The sequence below is a fragment of the Penicillium cinerascens genome (genome assembly GCF_028974065.1).
Source record: "Penicillium cinerascens strain IBT 15544 chromosome Unknown scaffold_4_segment0_segment1, whole genome shotgun sequence".
Lineage (NCBI taxonomy): Eukaryota > Fungi > Ascomycota > Eurotiomycetes > Eurotiales > Aspergillaceae > Penicillium > Penicillium cinerascens.
Window position 1 is genome coordinate 18,188 of NW_026695298.1, and position 18,038 is coordinate 36,225.

The window sequence follows — 18,038 nt, forward strand, 5'->3', positions numbered from 1 at the left end:
GGTAAGGTTGTTGACTAGGCAAGGTTCAGGATATCACATGTAATTCAACTGTAGAATAGACAGAGACTAATCACTTGGGGAATCAACTAATTCCTCAAGTGTTTTGGATATATACATGATGGGGTAGAACCCGGATTAAGCGAGTCATGCAGGTGCATTTCGGGGGTAGATCGGGCATGATTAGGTAGCGTCTCGGCCTATCCTGGTATCATGCCCTATAACAAGGTTAGCCGTAACAATCTCTTCGCAATTAGGACAATTCTTGCCCCAGAGAATAAGCTTGAATTCTTCTTAGGAATAGACTGGGTAGATAACAATTATAAATGGCGGGAAAAATATGAGAACTCTTTATGGCGATACCTTCTTAACTACTAATAGTAGCTAGCCTCTCTACCTTTACTAGTAACTGCCATTAGCTAGATGACTAGTTAGTTTAGGGGATTATTTAGTGACTCTTAGCCTTAGCAAGCTAAGAAGCTAAGCTCTAATAATGAGCTTACAACCTACCTGAATCTTGGTATTTTACCTATTTTCTTGGATTTACTAGCTTGTCCTTAGTCTAATCTTCATATAGGATAATAGACTGAATAAGATCCCTATACGTACTGGCGAGACCAGTAGCGTCAATTCCTAACTCTTGCGTGGCTAGCACGAGATGTCTTCTCTATTCTAGTAACTGGAGCTGGTGTAGAACGTCTTTTTAACTCTGCCCGAGATATATGCCACTACCGGCGTGGGTCTCTTTTACCATCAACAATTTAAGCCTTAATGCTATTTTGGTGTACGTTAAATTTCGAAGTTGAGTAAGATGAGCTAATTTATATAAGTAAGTCTATACTTGTGAAGAACTTGATGAGATAGAAGAGAGGCGTGAAGCTTCCCTTTCTTAAGCTTGATGGGATTAATCTAATTAGTGATGATGAAGAGGAAGACTTACCTAGTCATTTATAACGTCCTATCTAGTGATCAAAGCAACGACTAAGCCAGCGATCAAAGCAGCGATTAAGCCAATAACCTCTTAGAAAGAGATGGAGATGTAGCTGATCACTTTACTCTATTCCAGATGATGAAGATGACGAAGAGAATCCTACAATCTCTCTACCAGGTCCTCCAGATCCAGATCCAGATCTAGATCTAGACCTAGATCCATATCTACATCAACCTCTAGCTTCATCTTCTTCTCTATCTCTAGAACCTCTAGAACCTTCTAAAGGTAGTGAGCTAGATCTTCCACCGCAAAAAGGAGAGGTAACCCAGTCCTGGATGTTAACGAGATTCCAAGGTGAAAAGCGCCCAAGACGAGAGGATTCTATGTTCGTTAGTAACTACTGATTTTTTTCGGCCGAAATACTCCATGTACTTAGTCCATATCATTTTGTGTTACGGCGTAACCCCGTTATTAGGGCATGATATCAGGGTAGGCCGACATGGTGCCTAATCCTGTCCGATCTACTCCTGGAGAGCACCTGCATGACTCGCTTAATCAGGGTTCTGCCCCATCATGTATATATCTATCGCACTTGAGGAATAAGACAATTCCTCAAGGATTAGTCTCTGTCTATTCTACAGTGGAATTACATGTGACATCTCTAACCTTGCCTAGTCAATACCTTTACCTTAACAGTTTGATCTTTAACTACTACTATACCTCTAAAATACTTATAAAATTAATAAAAATTAGTAGAATAAGAGGGGCGTATCATACTTACTATATAAATTATCTCTATATAATAAGTAATATATATATTTACTATATCTAAATCTATACTTTACGTGTATCTTTATAGGGCTCTATATTAAGTAGAAACATATATAAATTTATATAAATTAACTATATTTAAAGAAGAAACTCTTAAGAACTAGATTATATCTTTAGATATGTAGAGCTACCCTATAGTATAAGACTAGTATAGTAGATCTTCTACTTATTACTTAAGGAATAACTCTACTACTAATTATTAGCGAAAAATTTATATATAATTTTATAAATTAATATATAAAGAATATATATCTAATTCTTAAGATACTATAATTATGAGTATTTAAAATATAAGGATCTAAGAATAATTAAGAGATTAGTTTAATCTAATCTAAAATATAATCCTTAAGAAAGAGATTGATATAAATAATATATATAACTTTAATAAGATAGGATAGGCTTTATAATAGGCTTAATTATAACTATAAAAGTACTATAAGAGTAGATTATTATAATTAGGCCTTTTTAAGTTAAAGACTTATATTATAGACTAATTTAAAGGGTCTCTAAAAGAATACTTCTTTATAATTAGTAAAAATAGATAGATTATATATAAAATTAGAGTTTCTTAGCTTTGAAAGGTCTTTATTTCCTTAACTTTCCTATAAATAAAAGAGAAATATTTACTTTTAGTTCTTAATAATTATGAAAAGATATTTAACTCTAGAATTCAACTAAATTTACTCTAAAAATAATATTATCCTAATTTATATATCTATATATCTAATATATCTTTTATAATCTTTTTATATAGATTATTTTATAATTTCATAAGTATATATATAGTTAATATATAAAGATATTAGATATAAAAAGATTATAATTATATTAATAAATTTAGGTTTATTAATATATTACTAGAAGTTTATTTTAAAAGCTTTTTTAAACTAGATTTTATTAAAAATAGCTTTTTAGCTATTAATTTAGTTCTACTTAATCTAAATTATATAATTTCTAATATAAATATTTATCTTTAAACTCTAATATCTCTAATAAGCTATTAAAGCGAATTAAGTTAGAAGTCTATATTAAAAATCATTATAATACTAAAATAGCTCTATTAATAAGCTTCTTAATTAAAAAGCTATTAAAGTAGTATTATAAATATAAGCGCCTAGAGGCCTATTAAATTATATATTAGACTAGCTTATAAAAAGATATAGACTTATAATATAAAACGCGATGATTCTTATATAAGAAAACTATTTAGATATTACTAACAAGAAAGAGAAGCGAAAAAAGGCTAAGGCTAGATAGTAAATTATTTAATCTAAAGCTATAAATATAGCTAAATTACAATAATTATTTAAAACGCTATAATATCTAGAGTTTAATCTTTAAATAATAGAGTTAACTAATTAATTATAAGATTAAGAACTATACTAATAAGCTTTACTAAAATATTTAAATTATATAATTTAGGGATATAAGATTATATATTATCTAAATTTAGTTGAATAGAGTAAGAGTAGTGAGTCTTACTTACTATATAAGCTTCTAAAAAGTAATAAGTAAGGAAAACTATAATCTAATTAATAGGACAGTAGTTATAAATAATATACTCTATATTTTTCTTAAATAGAAATAAGAATTAGATTAATCTAGATATAACTTCCTTTAGAATAATTAAAGTTTTAGAGAATCTACTTATAAATTAGATAATATTAATAGATATATATAGTAATAATTTACTCTTAAGTAAGCTATCTACTAAGCTAGGCTAACTAATTAAATACTAATATTTTAATATAATAAAATATAATTAAAATTATATAGTATTTAATATATAGAAGCATATTTAACTAAGCCTAAATAATATATAGTCTTATATATCTAATTTTGTAATTTAGATACTTTTAGTAAAGCTTAATATTATAGTTCTTAAGTCAAAGATTAACCTATTAATGGAGCTTTAGTTTGAGCTTATAGAGTAGCTAGGCTATAAAGCTAGGTCTTGAAGTTTCATTATAGAAATGCCTTTTAGATAAGCTATCTATTATTCAGAACTTATTTTTTACTATTCAATTTCCCTAATTTGTAATATATATAATTTCATCAATTATTATATAAATAAAGTAGACATTATAGTTCTTTAGTATACTTTAAGTACTTAATCTAATATAAAATTTACTATGTTTAATAGCCTTCTAGAGCATTTTCTAAAGTTTTTTCTTTTTATAGAAAGTATCTTATTTCTAAAGCTAATTATAATTTAATAGCGCTCTTAGCTTTTATATACTACTTAACTTATCTCTTAAAGAGGGTAGTAAAGATATAGAAAGGTAAAAAGTAAGGTTAAAGATTATATAATTGATTATGTAGAAATAAGCTAATTGTTATAGAGAGCTCTTTTAAATGATTGTTTCTAGTTTAAAAGCTCTAATTTAAATAATTAAAAAGGTATTTATAAAGTCTAATTTATTCTAATATAGCCTTATCTAATCTATATAATATTTGTAATATATTCTTTATGTATACTATAAAACTATTAAATAACCTAAATTAAGAGAAAATAAATAAATAAATAGTTTATTAGTATATTAACTAGTAATATATTATTTTAAAAGTAAATCTTCTTATATTTTAGAGTTAAATAACTTTTATAATTATTGAGAATCAATAAGAAGTTAATATTTGTTTCATTTTTAAGAAAATTGAAAGAAGAAAGAATTTCCAAAACTAATAAAGCCTGATAATATCTAAAATATATCTATGATTAGGAACTTTGAATTACTTATTATCTAGAGTCTATTAGCCTGGTTATTAGAAATTTTACTCTTGGATATAATTATTAAAAAAGGCTTAATCTTGATAATATATTCATGATTTCTAGATTATAAAAGAGAGCGCTAAATATAATATTAAGCTCTTATTATACTTTTATAACTTATATAAAAGTCTATTATATATACTATCTTATTAGATCCTATTTTTATTAAGTATTACTTAGTCTAAGTTAAATTATTAAAGAATGATTTTATACTTACTATCTTTATGATCATAATATCTTAAGAACTATATAGTAAGTTCGTTCTATATATTATTTAATATATTTTATAATCTAATTTAATTCTTACTATTTTATAAAGTAGAGTTATTTCTTATATAGTTTTTAGTAAAGATACTACTTTATATATATCTATAGAGAATTTATATTATTTAAGAAAAACTCTATTTAATTTAATTTATTTAAGTAATTTTATATATAATCTAGGATAATCTTAAAGTTTATTAGAATAGGTATTATATATCCCTAGTAAGTAGAATACTTAGGTAAGTAGAATACCCTATTAAATTCTAGTAATTTAAATACTTTAGTAGAGCTCACTAGTATAGTTCTTATACTTAAGATTAACTAGTTAATAAGGGTTAAATTAGTACTTCTAGAGCTTCTAGAGTATATTAAGCTAGCTCTTAAAGCTCTACTATAGATATAGTCTCTATATAAGCTATCTAATACTTAGATCTTACTTTTTTCTACTTAATTCTTTTATTTCTAGTATATAAAAGCTTTTATTAAGCTAGGCATAGAAACGTATATTTTATATAGTTATTTAATATACTTTAAGTACTTAATCTATATAGAATTTACTATACTTAGTAGGCTTCTAAAGGTATCTTTTAATAGCTTTTTAATAAAAGAAGCTTATTTCTAGAGCTACTTATAATTTAATAGGGTCTTTAGCTCCTATATAGTACTTTAACTATCTCTTAAAAGGGGGGTATAGGTATAGAAAGTTAAATATTTAGCTTTAAAATTATATAATTTAGATTATATAGAACTAATCTAGTTACTATAAAGCTATTTTTAATTATTTCTAGTTTAAAAGCTTTAATTTAAGCTCTTAGAAAGGTATTAAGAAAGTTAAGCTTATTAATATAATTTAATTAAATTTATATTAGATCTTTAATCTTTTTCCATATATATACTTTAATATAGTAAAATAATCTATATTAAGAGATTATAAAAGATATAAAAAGTATAGTAATATATAAATTAGAATTATATTATTTTAAAAGTAAATTCTTATTAAATTTTAGAGTTAAATAGCCTCTATAACTATTAAGAATAAGAAGTTAAAATTTCCTCTTATTCTTAAGAAAGTTAATAAAAGAAAGACTTTTTAAAGCTATTTAATTCTAATTTTATCTAAGGTCTATCTATTCTTATTTTTTTTAAAAGAACTAAGTATCTAGAATTAGATCTAGTCTAGCTTATAATAAAGACTTTACTCTTAAAGATTACTATTAAAGAAAGACTAAATCTAAATACGCTAATATACTTAATTATAGTAATCTACTTATAATTTCTAGATTATAAATATAGATAGCGCTAACTATTTATATTTACTCTTATTATAACCTTTATAGTTATAGTTAAGCCTATTATTGAAATCTATCTTATTAAAGTTATATATATTATCTTTATAGATCCTATTCTTAGATATTATCTTTTAAACTAAGTTAAACTATTCTTTAATAATTTTTAGATCCTTATACTTAGCGTGTTTATAATTATAATATCTTAAGAATTATAAATTAATTCTTAGGTATTATTCTATAAATTATAGGATCTAATTTTTACTAATAGTCTAAATTAGGGTTAATCTATATATTATAAGTAAAAGATTAGCTATTTTATATATATACTTAGATTAAGGCGCTACTCTATATATATCTATAGAGATTCAAAAAATCTCAGGATATAAAGTAATTTATATATAAATTAACGCGATTTTATATCTATAGAGCTAGGTATAGAGTATTAAAAGTAGTATATTATATATATCTACTATCTTATATAATTTAATAATTTTTCTTACTTTTTAATAGCTTATATAGTAAGTAAGATACGCCCCTCTAGTAATAGATAAGAGAAGAATAGTCTAATTAATTAATATAGTATATTTAGGATAGCCTAGCTAGATAGGTACTTACTTATAGATTAAGTATATTAGAGTAGTATCTTAATCTAAGTATATATATAAGATAACTAATCTTTTATTCTTAATATATAAAATAGGCCTTATTATAAAAGAAAAGATAGATACCTATTTTTCTAAGGTAGAAATCATAGGATACTTTAGATATCCTAAAATAGTACTAAATCACTTCTAATTTAGTATCTAGATTAAGAGTAAGCTCTAGGCTTACCTAGAGCTAGTCTATAATAAAGAGATATTTAAAGTAAGATTATTATAAACTATTTATCTAGCTCTTACTTAGCTCTTACTTCCTCTATATTAAGGAAGAAGAAGAATCTCTCTCTTTTAATTCTTCTCTTCCTTAAGAATTAGTTTTAAAACTAATATAATCTATATTATCTTAGACCTTAAATCTATACTATATTAGTATATTTTATATTCCTTTTAATTCTCTTTTACTATCTTCTTATCTAGGCCTTTTTTTCCTTCTTATAATTTCTAATTCTTCTATCTTAGGCTATCTAAGAAGATAGTAAATATATATTAAACTATCTCTAAAGGAAGTATAGAGTCTATATATCTTACTTCTTCTTTTATATCTAGAATTAGTATTACTTTAGATATAGAAGATTAGCTATCTCTTTCTATTAAAGAATAGCTATAAGAAGTATAAAAAATAATTAAAAAAATTATAAAAATTATAAAAATAAATTATCTTTAAATACTAAAGATTATAAATCTCTAGTATCTCTTAAATTTATCTTTAAATTATCTTAGAAAGGTAGGGATATTAAGATTAAAGATATTAAAACTTTTAATAATTAATTCTTTATTTAAAAGTAATATAAATAGCTAGTTAATCTTAATCTTACTTTTCTAGCTACTCTATTTAAATATTCTTCTAAAAGATTAAAAATTCTTAGTAGACTAGTATATATTAATAATACTAATAGAATAAAATAGATAGAATATATCTTAGAAAAAACCCTAGAATAATATTAAATTAATACTAATTTATAGGAGTATTTTAAGAGATAGACTCTTACTTTAATTTAAAATACTACTAATTTTAAGATAGATATTAGAAACTAAATTAAAGCTATATATTAATTTAGTATTTAGTATCTATTTAATTTTAAGATATATTTAAATTCTTTAGAAGAGTATCTTTTATAAGAAAATAAAGAAAATTAAATACTTACTTTCTTCTCTAAATTAGTCCTAGAACTAAGACTAGAGATATAAAAATATATAAGACCTCTACTAGAAACTAGAGTAGAAATAGTATTACTTATCTATACTATACTAGAATCTTATTCTTTAAAAAGTCCTATAGGAGCTTTTATTCTCTTTATACTAAAAAAGAATAGAACTCTTTATTTATATATTAATTATAGAGGTCTAAATAAGCTTTTAATAAAGAATTAATATCTACTATCTTTTATTTCTAAGATTCTAAATAGATTATCTAGCTCTTAGTATTTTATTAAAATTAATACATAAAAATTATATTATTAAATTTAAATTAAAAGTAGAGATAAGTAAAAAATAATATTCTAAATCTAATATGGCTATTTTAAATATATAGTTATATTATTTAGATTAACTAATATATCTACTATATTTTAGAAGTATATTTATATTACTTTATATAGGATTCTAGATAAATTCTATATTATTTATTTAAATAATATCCTTATATTCTTTAGAATAAGAAGTAAATATATATAGTATAATAAATATTCTTATATATTCTAGTTTTTCTATAGTCCTATTCTAGTAATAGGATAGGTCTATTTCTACTATTAGATCTATTCTTACTATTAGATCTATTCTATCTAAATAAATAAGATATTAATTAATTATTAAGGATTAGGCCTTATATAATTATATTCCTTATAATATCTTATTATTAAGGTATAGTATTTCCTATTATACTAAGATAGCTAGTTTTAGTCTATTACTAACTATCTTATAGTATAATTAAGTCTTCTATATATTAATAAGTATAAGGCTATAAATAGTATAGATAGTAAATACTATTAAATAGTTTCCTAAGAACTATTAGCCCTCTATAATTTAAAGATATATATTCTAAGTAGGTCTATAATATCACTTCCTTCTTTCTTAGGTCTTTATCCCTAAAGATATTTCCTTAATAATTACTATCTCTCTTAGATAAGTATAGCCCTTATCTTATTAATATTTTTTTATTTTCCTATCTCTTATACTTTATTAAATATATCTTTCTCTAGGGTTTCTAGTTATAAACTTTATTAACTAATTAAATATAAAGATTTTAAGTCCCTTATCCCTTATTCTTATTATACTTATCTTTATTATATTTATATTTACTCTAACTATTCTAAGAGCTATTCTTATTATATTTATATTAGTTAGGGTACTAAGTATAAGATATCTAAATAATCCTTTACTAATTCTAAATAATATTATCTTCTAAAATCCTAATCTTCTCTTTATAACTAAGAAGAGAAGCTTCTTAAAGCTTAGACTAAGATTCTTATTAAATTATTATATATCTGTTCCAGAGTGACATGCAATCTTATATATCAACATTGTGACGAATGATTTCTTTTTTCATGAATCCACGGAACAAAATGCCAAGATGCATTCAATCCGGCCCAGGAAATCAATCAACTCCTTGATACAAAAAAGTGAGCGTAGATAAGTCATGGATGCGATTCCTCTGCTTTCCCCACCATTCCTTTCTGCTGACACGGTTGCAACATTCTACCACCACTACAGTAGAATTCGAAAACAGATTACCCCTCAGACACTCCTACTCAATTTCTCGGGCTGTAGCGAAAAACGCGGTAATCGTTATGACGTTAGTTTGAGTAATTCCTGCGGCCCTGCCTGGCAGTATCGTGTTATAGAACGTATCGGGAACTAGTATCTAATGAGTCATTGTAATTTCTGGCTATCCCGTAGAATTTTCTAGAGAGGGGCAGGCTGAGAAAGCGGGGGGTTTGGGCATCTTTCACCCTCCCGTTATCCAACAACTCGACGTCAATTTATTGCTTCCTCAACTTGAACCCGCATTCAGTTCATAATGCAATCATCCAACATTGACTGGGATAAAGGTGATAAGGATGGGCTTGTCTCCATTGGTTCCCATAGCCTCTATCTATCCGTTTCGGGGCCAGATCGCAAGCCCGGAGAGCCTATTGTCGTCCTCATGCAAGGCGTTGGCAGCACGATCGATGAGTGGGTTGTAGTGCGAAAGCTTGTGGTTCCATTTGCTCGTTGGTTGAACTATGATCGTTCAGGGATGGGTAGGAGTGAAGGTCCTAGCCAGACACCACCAAGCATATCTGCAGCATCAGTTGCAGCAGAGCTTGATACTCTCCTTAGGAATGCCGGTATTGAGCCTCCGTTTATCATTGTCGCTCACTCGTGGGGAGGCTATACTTCTCGCGAGTTTCTGGAACTTAGGCCTAATGATGTTGTGGGCATGGTGTTCGTGGATTGCAATACGGAACGTTTCTTTGATAGTGGTGCGTGGGGTTGGGACGTTTTCTTTCCAGTCCTTGGTGGCCAAGATTTTATTGAAACCACCGGTCTTGCAACGTCCCATATCCTATCTGAGGAGGAGTGGAAAGCCGTCAGAGACGAGCAGGCTGATCCCCGACATCAAGCCACCGAGGCTGCTGAGATGCAGGCGGTGCCGAATGATCGACGGGCTTTAGACCATAAGAATCAACTCGAAAAGCTACTTCTCAGGGATTATCCAGTCAGTGTTATCATTGCGGATACACCTAATGATTTTCAGAGAATGGAGTCCTTACGTGTTCTCTGAGTTCGCACTTTTTTACCGGAATTCTCCGCTATTTCATTTATGTCATATCATGTGATATTTTACTTGATTTGTTTGTTCTGTTTGATTTCTTCTCTAAATCTCAGGTATTTAGTTCTCGTATTTTCGGCAGAATAGTTTGAATCTCATGCCAATTTCTTCTCCACTTTCTATCCTGAGAATTTCCTGAGAAGACCCTGAATTAGCTCAGCTTGACCACATTGCCTTGTTCATCTGATCTAATTCCCTGAGATTGGTAACCAGTTGCCCTGCCAATCTCAGACGCGGGGACAAATTCACGTACATTGTTTGCATTACCTTTCATCAAACCCCCCTACCGTAAAACGTATATTACACCTGGAAAGACGTACACCGGTATCAGTAGTGTATTTTATCCGGGCATTTCCTCCTTACTTCCAGCCTTGGAAGGACCTCATATCCGTATGATTCCGGCTCTACAAGACTCGCTTTTAGGATCTAACAATCAGTTTGTATCGGTTTGCATACAGTCAGTTACCCAGGCCCGTTGAAACTACTTCTCCATTGTCATTCCATGTGGAATCTTTCTTGGAAATGTCACTTTGTGACTCCAATGTTGGTGAATTCTTTTTGTTCCATTTGATTCGTCAGTCAGCAGGGTGATGTGATTGTACCCAGGTAGATTTCAATTCTGGAATGAGCGCACAAATCTTATTGCAGGCTGTTGAACTAAAATAGCGACTCGGTGATCAAGCAAAAGCCCACTAAGATCTTCTTATTATCGAATTATGTCAAATGGCAAATGGCAAGCTTAGACATCGCCAAAACCTGAAAATGGGCCTAGAGTCAGGCCCAAAGCCCAACCCACTGTGGGCTTTGGGCTTTATATATATCTTAAGCCCAACCCACTATGGGCTTTGGGCTTTTTATGTCTTCGTTTGCATCCTTTCCAACATCACTAGCGGATGGAACGGGAGCAAAAGGATGCGAGATGCTGTCTCGATGTGGACGTGCACTGCCTGTTTGAATAGCGCCATTTTTTGTCACTCGATTGGCGGCGGGAAAGAGCCAAATCGCCGAAATCAAAATATATCCATTGCTTGCAATTGTTAATTATTGCCCGAAATAATGGATCATGAGTATCACATTAGATTGTTGACCTATCAAGCCTCCACGTGAGACCTTTCCGTAGTTTCTGAAGAGGAATCTTCTCATTTTCGGAGAGTGGCTAGGCGAAAGAATATTATTATCTTGGTTGTTTTGAAAACAGAATGAAAAGTATTACTTTGCCACCATTTTCCCTGCCTTCTGGCTGCATCCTGATACGATAAGCGAGTATTAATGTAGGTAGGACGTCAACCTACGCGAAAACACCAGAATCAAACTCGAACCTTTTAAACAGTCAGAAAATATTCTCCCTAGGAAAGGCACAACACTATAGCGACGTGCTATCTGAGAGTTTGTGTTGGCCGGCGACTTAGTGATCGTCAGTTGACGACGTAGTTTGCTCTTCGCACATATTCAACTAGACTTCTCGAAAATAGAAAAAAGGAGGGATCTTGAGAGTTATGTAAAAACAGCTACTAAACTATTTTCTGAACACGAAGAATATTAAGTAATAAAAATTCGCTAAGCAGGACGTCATGCTCTCGGTCCTGTGAATCACCTTGGGAATACTGAATGACTCCTAATTGGATGTACCTACTTGCAGCAAAAGCTGTAAAGCTCAATAAATTCTGCCATATAGGTAAGAGCGCCTCCCTTGAAACCTAAGTCGCTACCCAGAGTTCCATAAGACCAAAATCATGTCTAGCTACGTAGGAGTCTGCTTAAAACCTCGTGCCATTCTTCTCGCTTTGTTCTTTCACTTTCCTCGTCACTGAATCATCACAATGCAAAGTCCTCGACGAATTACTAGTTTTCAACTTGCGCAACAGTTCTACTGTGTGTGATCTTGCCGTTGGCGCAATAGGACATTTCAAAACAAGACTATGCTATTATATGCCAAAAGCAAAAATCATGACACGAGTGCTGAAGGTCGATACAATACTCTCCAGACCTGCTTGGCCAAAAAGGAACACCCTGACATGTGCTTTATATATTTAGGCGCCCGGAAGTCGGCATCCAACCCGAAAGAAGTAAATCATAAACATGACTCCCTCAAGGTCTACCGCGAAGGACCTAACACTGAGATGGGGAATTGGATCCTAAATCGAAATCGGAAGAAGTCAAACGTCATAATAAATTGGTGGCCGATCGTAATAACAAGCTTTAATTGTCCAGAGTCGGAAAGTAGACATGGGCAGGGATTCGTGTAACAAAGGTTGCGTTGTGTTGCTTCGCTTCCGATGTGAGGCATGTATGAATGTCATAATGAAATTTTGTCAGCTATACCTATCAATTCTCGACACAGTTCACTGCTTCATCCACAATTCTGAAAAAGAAGGGCCCAATCGGATCATGTACAATGGCATCAGTGGCGTTGCTTGATCTCATATTCATTAATCAGGGCTAATGATAAGTCAATATTCGGGGGTTGTCAAAGAATATACCGAGTAGCGGGAAGATTATTGGCAGCCAGAAGATTATTGAGATACTTACCCTTAGTTACTCCGTGATATGCTTTTCAGTCATCCGGATTCTAACATCGAGTTCTATCGACCTATACGGTATATCAAAATCGGTCTTTTCTGTTAGCATGGCTATTTTACGAAAATGAATCAGGCTAAAGGAGGAGCGGATGAGGAAGATACCTGGGGGTTCGGCCACACCCTGCTGGTATTCATTCTGGCGCTTCCCTCTTTTATGATTCTAGAGATGCTATTCGGTATGCCTCGGAGCAATGTCAGTCTTCAAACTATTCGATTCGATTCATGGCCTCTTCTCTAACATATATATATTATCACGGTGCGCGGCCGGCATGCCTGGCCGCTCCCTGCACGTTACCCACCTTACCTTGAATCCTTGCCCTGTCGATAGCTCTTCGAGCTCCGTCTTGTCTATGTACTTGTGTATAGCCTAGCCGTAGACTACCTGTCACGTTAACTCCTAATATACCTGTTACCGGTTCTGCAACCTGACATATAGTGACATTTAAGCCTCTACATAAATAAAAGATGGATAAGTTTATACAATGAATCATATGGCCAAATAGATACCAGCCTCGGCTGGTCTATCAGGATGGAATGACAGGTAGCACAATAAAACTATTCTCCTGTCCTACTTGGATGTGGTTGAGTCCACCCAGTGCCTTCGGGTCCCGGTCCTCGGGGTGCTCATGGGAGAATTTACCCACACCCTGAGTATCATGCCCTGCAATCTCGAGTACTAGCGTTTCGTTAGGCTCCAGAATAGTATTAGTCGGCCACACTTCCACGTCAACCTCCATACTTCTCGCCTTCCTTGACGGGCTGCACATCACTGCTGAAGTAGTCGCGGTAAGGCAAGATATCTTGATGGAATGGGTGATTGGCGTTGACCTTCCGTAGCGATGTACGTAGCCAACCCTTTGCAATAGGCACGGGATCCCCCATAGTACCGGTGTAGAAGACTTCTTTCCCTTCGGCATCTAGCTTGCGTAGGGTTACGAACAAGTCAATCTCGGTTGGAGAGGGAGCGTCAGGAGTAGATCTGGAGCAAGAAACAGTCAAATGGGCGAGGATATGACCGGTAGTTTCGAGGGTTGATGGGGTTTGATATCGGAAAGTGACTGGATCTCAGTAAGAGAAGATATACGTCAGACCTGGTTCACCTAATGTTTCAGACTCAAGGAGATAGCGAAGTACATACCCGTTCAGTGCATCATATGTGCAGTTGTAACAGAAGGGTCCGGTTCCTGAGACAGCCTGTTGTGGGGATTGAGAAAGAACTTGGTGTACTGGGTGTCTGGGATAGGCCAGTCGCTCTCGGCACGACTGGGGAAATTCAGTTCCCGCTCAGGATCGTCAACTCCACAGTCACCCTTGCGCAGGCAGACATTGACACGAGGCTGCTGGCCCGACTTCCAGCCGTCGTAGTCATTGTCCTTGAGGAACGCATCAAGAAGGACAATTGAAGTCTGGCCGACTGAGGATAGTAGAACGGCAAGTCATGGCGTCCGACTATAAAACGCAGGAACTTGTAAGGCGATGAGGCACGCATCCATCCCATGACATTTCCACGCAAATGAAGCAGAATGCCACCCTAAACGCGGACCTGTTAAATAGGATTCCGGCGGAAAACGAAAATATTGCTTACCCAGTTTGCAACGCTCAGAAGAGGAACTTGGATGCTAGAAAGGTCAAAGTTCCTCGATTTGTAGTATTCCTCGTCCATATACTTGTGGGCTGCAGTGTCCTTAGTCTGGTCGCGACGATTGGAAACCAATGCCTCCGGGTGTGGGGTCTCCTTCGAGGGTATCATCGCCCCATTTTCGAGCGGCTCGACCGGGCATTCCGTACTGATTTGGCTGAACACCGTTGTGCCACCAGAAGTCTACCGGGTTGAAAACACTTATTAGCATAACAGTGGAAATATTCAACAACGGGCTGTCTCACCAATGAACCGGTCAGATAGAATGCCACCATGACGAACCCGGTCGCGATAGTAGTCACTCATGCCTTCCCAGGGAATAATAGCTGACAGTCCTTTTGGCTGACGTGCGGCCACTCGCCACTGGGTGCCTGCGTAGTAACTGATCCCCAGCAAGGCTACCTTGCTGGAAGACCATTCCTGCTCTGACGCCCACTCAATGACATCGAAAAAAGCCTCACTGGTGCCGCGAGACATGGTGTCGAGCTCCCCTGGGCTCTGTCCAGGAGCCACGTTCGTCGGTGCGAACGACAATATATCCTTGGCGCGTCCAAAAGCCCGGGTCTGGGGTTTCCCAGGATGAATGAGCCGATTTCATGTCCGGGTTGACCTGGTCCCAGCTCTTCTTAAGAAAGTCTCGTACGGAACATCCTTGCCATCTAGTATGGGAGTTCCCTCGGGTTAGTCAAGGGCAGCTCTGACGATTTAGTCATGACAGCTACTTACAAGGGCCGTAGGTGGCAATAACCGGGTAAGTCATAGACCCGAAAGGAGAAGCATCCTTAGGAAGATAGACATTGCACCGGAGGATTCCCTTCTCGTACGTCTTTAGTGGAATGTCCACATTTTTCATAAAGATGTAAGGGAAGCTGTCACGGTCAATTTTGAGGAACTTGTTTTCGGCCATCTTGGGTTGCGAAATCGATATTACGCGAAAAGGGCACCTGAATACAAAAAAGAAGATCAACACCCAAATTAAAGAGAGTTTAGATCTCTAGCCCCTCGGTCCAATTCCGAATGGAAGTGCGGGCTGTTCGGCATTACTGTGGATGTGGAGGTGGTCAATGCCCTCTCGGTTCGGTTCGGCTCCACACCATGTAGTAAAATCCGAGCAATTCAGTTAACCCCGAAGGCTTGGATGCTTGACATTCCGTAGCTCCAACCAATTCTGGAGAGAAAGGCGGAAATGATTTTATGAATTCGTGCTACCTGAAAATATCCCCACTAGCTTGTCTATAGTTTTGGCTATCGGTCGTGACTCTGGTTGTCTCTTGTCTTTTTTACCTCCCACTTCGAGATGGCAGCAGTGACAACACAAACGGAAACAGTGCATGCGGCCGGACTTCCAGATGCTGCCGCCCTCCGCCTTATAAGCGATTACGACATTCATCGTTCTCATAGTGAGCAAACGGGCATACAGCAATCTACTGGTCAGCTAGTCACGGTTGCTGGCAATCTTCCAGCGCGAAGCCCAGCCGTCCCAGTTCGACCCCACGCAGGCACCGCATCCTCTGGTTCCTTATCCAGTTTCCAATCCGGGATGGTGGCAACAGGGGTATCGTCGAGTTCCCGATTATCGTCCAGTAAATAGGGAACTCGATCGCGAGCAAAGGCGACAGGCCAGGCTTTTCCAGGTTGTTGGCACGTTTATGATCGCGGGATGTTCCATTATTGCAGTGAGTCTTCATAATGTGTACCTAGCTGTTGCATAAGCTCCTAACCAATACCTGAGCAGAACTGGTCTTCATTGTGGAGAAACACAGCTGGAAGGTTTACGAGCATTGGCATTGGGGCAGTAGGTGGTGAATTTTGATGGGCATGTTGCAAGGGGAAATACGTTCGTTGTGCAACTGTTTTATTGGTCTAGCCTGAATATTTTGTTGCAACTTTCTATCAATACATTCTTTTCTCTAGCTTGTATCCACATGTTTTGCGCCTCCTAAAAACAATCCGCCTCGTCTTATCACGCCACATGAATGGGTGCAAAGCGGAAGATGTATAAATTGATTGTTCCTGCCATATTGACTGTGGACTGGATTTATTGGGATATGACTATGTAGGCAAGTAGACCAGATAAAAAAGAGCTACAACCGACAATATACGTTCCACACTAGTCCCACGAACCCAGTTGATATTGGGAATTGCACATATTGACCAACTCCCAGCATTCTGCCATTATAGTGTTAGGGCCTTGGTCCTCCACTCCTCCAGCTGCGCCGGCAACGAATAAAGAAGCCATCCAGTGATCATCAGTTTCCATGAGCGTCCCGAAAGCGAGGGTGCTTCATCAACCGAGACAATGCCCGACGCACCTCTGGGCCCTTATTGCGCAGGATCGCATCTTCCACAGCTTGTCGAAACTGTAACGCCCAAGTGTCGGGGGGCACAGGCTGCGCGAAGTTGTCATTAAACCTAAACATGTGTTCCCAGTGGTTTCTGTAGAGGTTGTGGACCGAGCCTCCGCTGCCAATAATCAAGGTATCATCGTACCGCATCGGACGCAGGGTGGCGCCCAGCTTGATGTGGAAGTGTGGATCATATCGAGCATTCATCGAGACCAAAGTGGTCGGAATGGGCACACAGTGCGGAAACATGCGGATGATTACCAAGAAGGGTGTCGTGGATCCAGTCGAACTTGGGCGCTGCCCGAGCATTTATTCCCGCAGCACGAAGCCTTTCCAGCACCTCCTGACCTCCTTCGATATCAGGTGCCAATTTGTAGGGCAAGTAGCGATCGTCACGGACGCCGCCCATAGGCAGCTTCTTTGGGTCGGGGTTCATGCTAACTTCGACGGCGTCTTCCAATGTCTCCCAGTGGGCACCCTGTACATTAAAGGCATCCAGTTAATTTGTAAAGCTCTCCATCCAGCGCATAGTGGGGGACTTACCATCATGACGATCCGTTTCATTCCTCGTCGCAAGGCTTCGTTTCCTACCTGCTCCCAGGTTCTCGCAGGCTCCGACTCCTCGCCCAGCATCATGGTCGAGCCATGTGCAAAGAGAAATACCGGGGCTGGTTCTGCGCGATACACATAACTGTCAGCACATCATGTTCTTGAAGTCCGTGGAAATCAACATCATTTTCCCACTTTTTGGTTGCCCATTTCTGCCGGCTCAGATAGTGAAAGATACAATAAGCAATCGGTGACTATTATCAGAAGGAAATTGGAAAGTTAAAGCACCACTCTCTTAGTGTACATCACCCGATCTAGCTACAATTATTTCTCGGCTTTAGTGTCTGTAGCTGCGAGCCCTGGGGGCGGGACTG

General features: G+C 34.9%; 3 protein-coding genes across 3 annotated transcripts; 1 reads left to right on the forward strand and 2 right to left on the reverse strand.

Moving 5' to 3' along the window:
- Positions 1-9,757: 9,757 nt before the first annotated feature.
- On the forward strand, positions 9,758-10,504 carry N7498_009101 (alpha/beta fold hydrolase; the record flags this gene model as incomplete). Its single annotated transcript, XM_058456157.1, has 1 exon — positions 9,758-10,504. The coding sequence occupies one exon, from the start codon at positions 9,758-9,760 to the stop codon at positions 10,502-10,504; it is 747 nt and encodes a 248-aa protein (XP_058303056.1).
- A 3,353-nt stretch (positions 10,505-13,857) lies between these two features.
- N7498_009102 (uncharacterized protein) lies at positions 13,858-15,677 on the reverse strand (the record flags this gene model as incomplete). Its single annotated transcript, XM_058456158.1, has 5 exons — positions 13,858-14,110; positions 14,359-14,537; positions 14,717-14,953; positions 15,053-15,261; positions 15,497-15,677. The coding sequence occupies 5 exons, from the start codon at positions 15,675-15,677 to the stop codon at positions 13,858-13,860; spliced, it is 1,059 nt and encodes a 352-aa protein (XP_058303057.1).
- A 1,342-nt stretch (positions 15,678-17,019) lies between these two features.
- On the reverse strand, positions 17,020-17,751 carry N7498_009103 (uncharacterized protein; the record flags this gene model as incomplete). The annotated part of the gene is made up of 4 exons (XM_058456159.1): positions 17,020-17,160; positions 17,261-17,286; positions 17,377-17,593; positions 17,659-17,751. The coding sequence occupies 4 exons, from the start codon at positions 17,749-17,751 to the stop codon at positions 17,020-17,022; spliced, it is 477 nt and encodes a 158-aa protein (XP_058303058.1).
- Between the last annotated feature and the right edge of the window lie 287 nt (positions 17,752-18,038).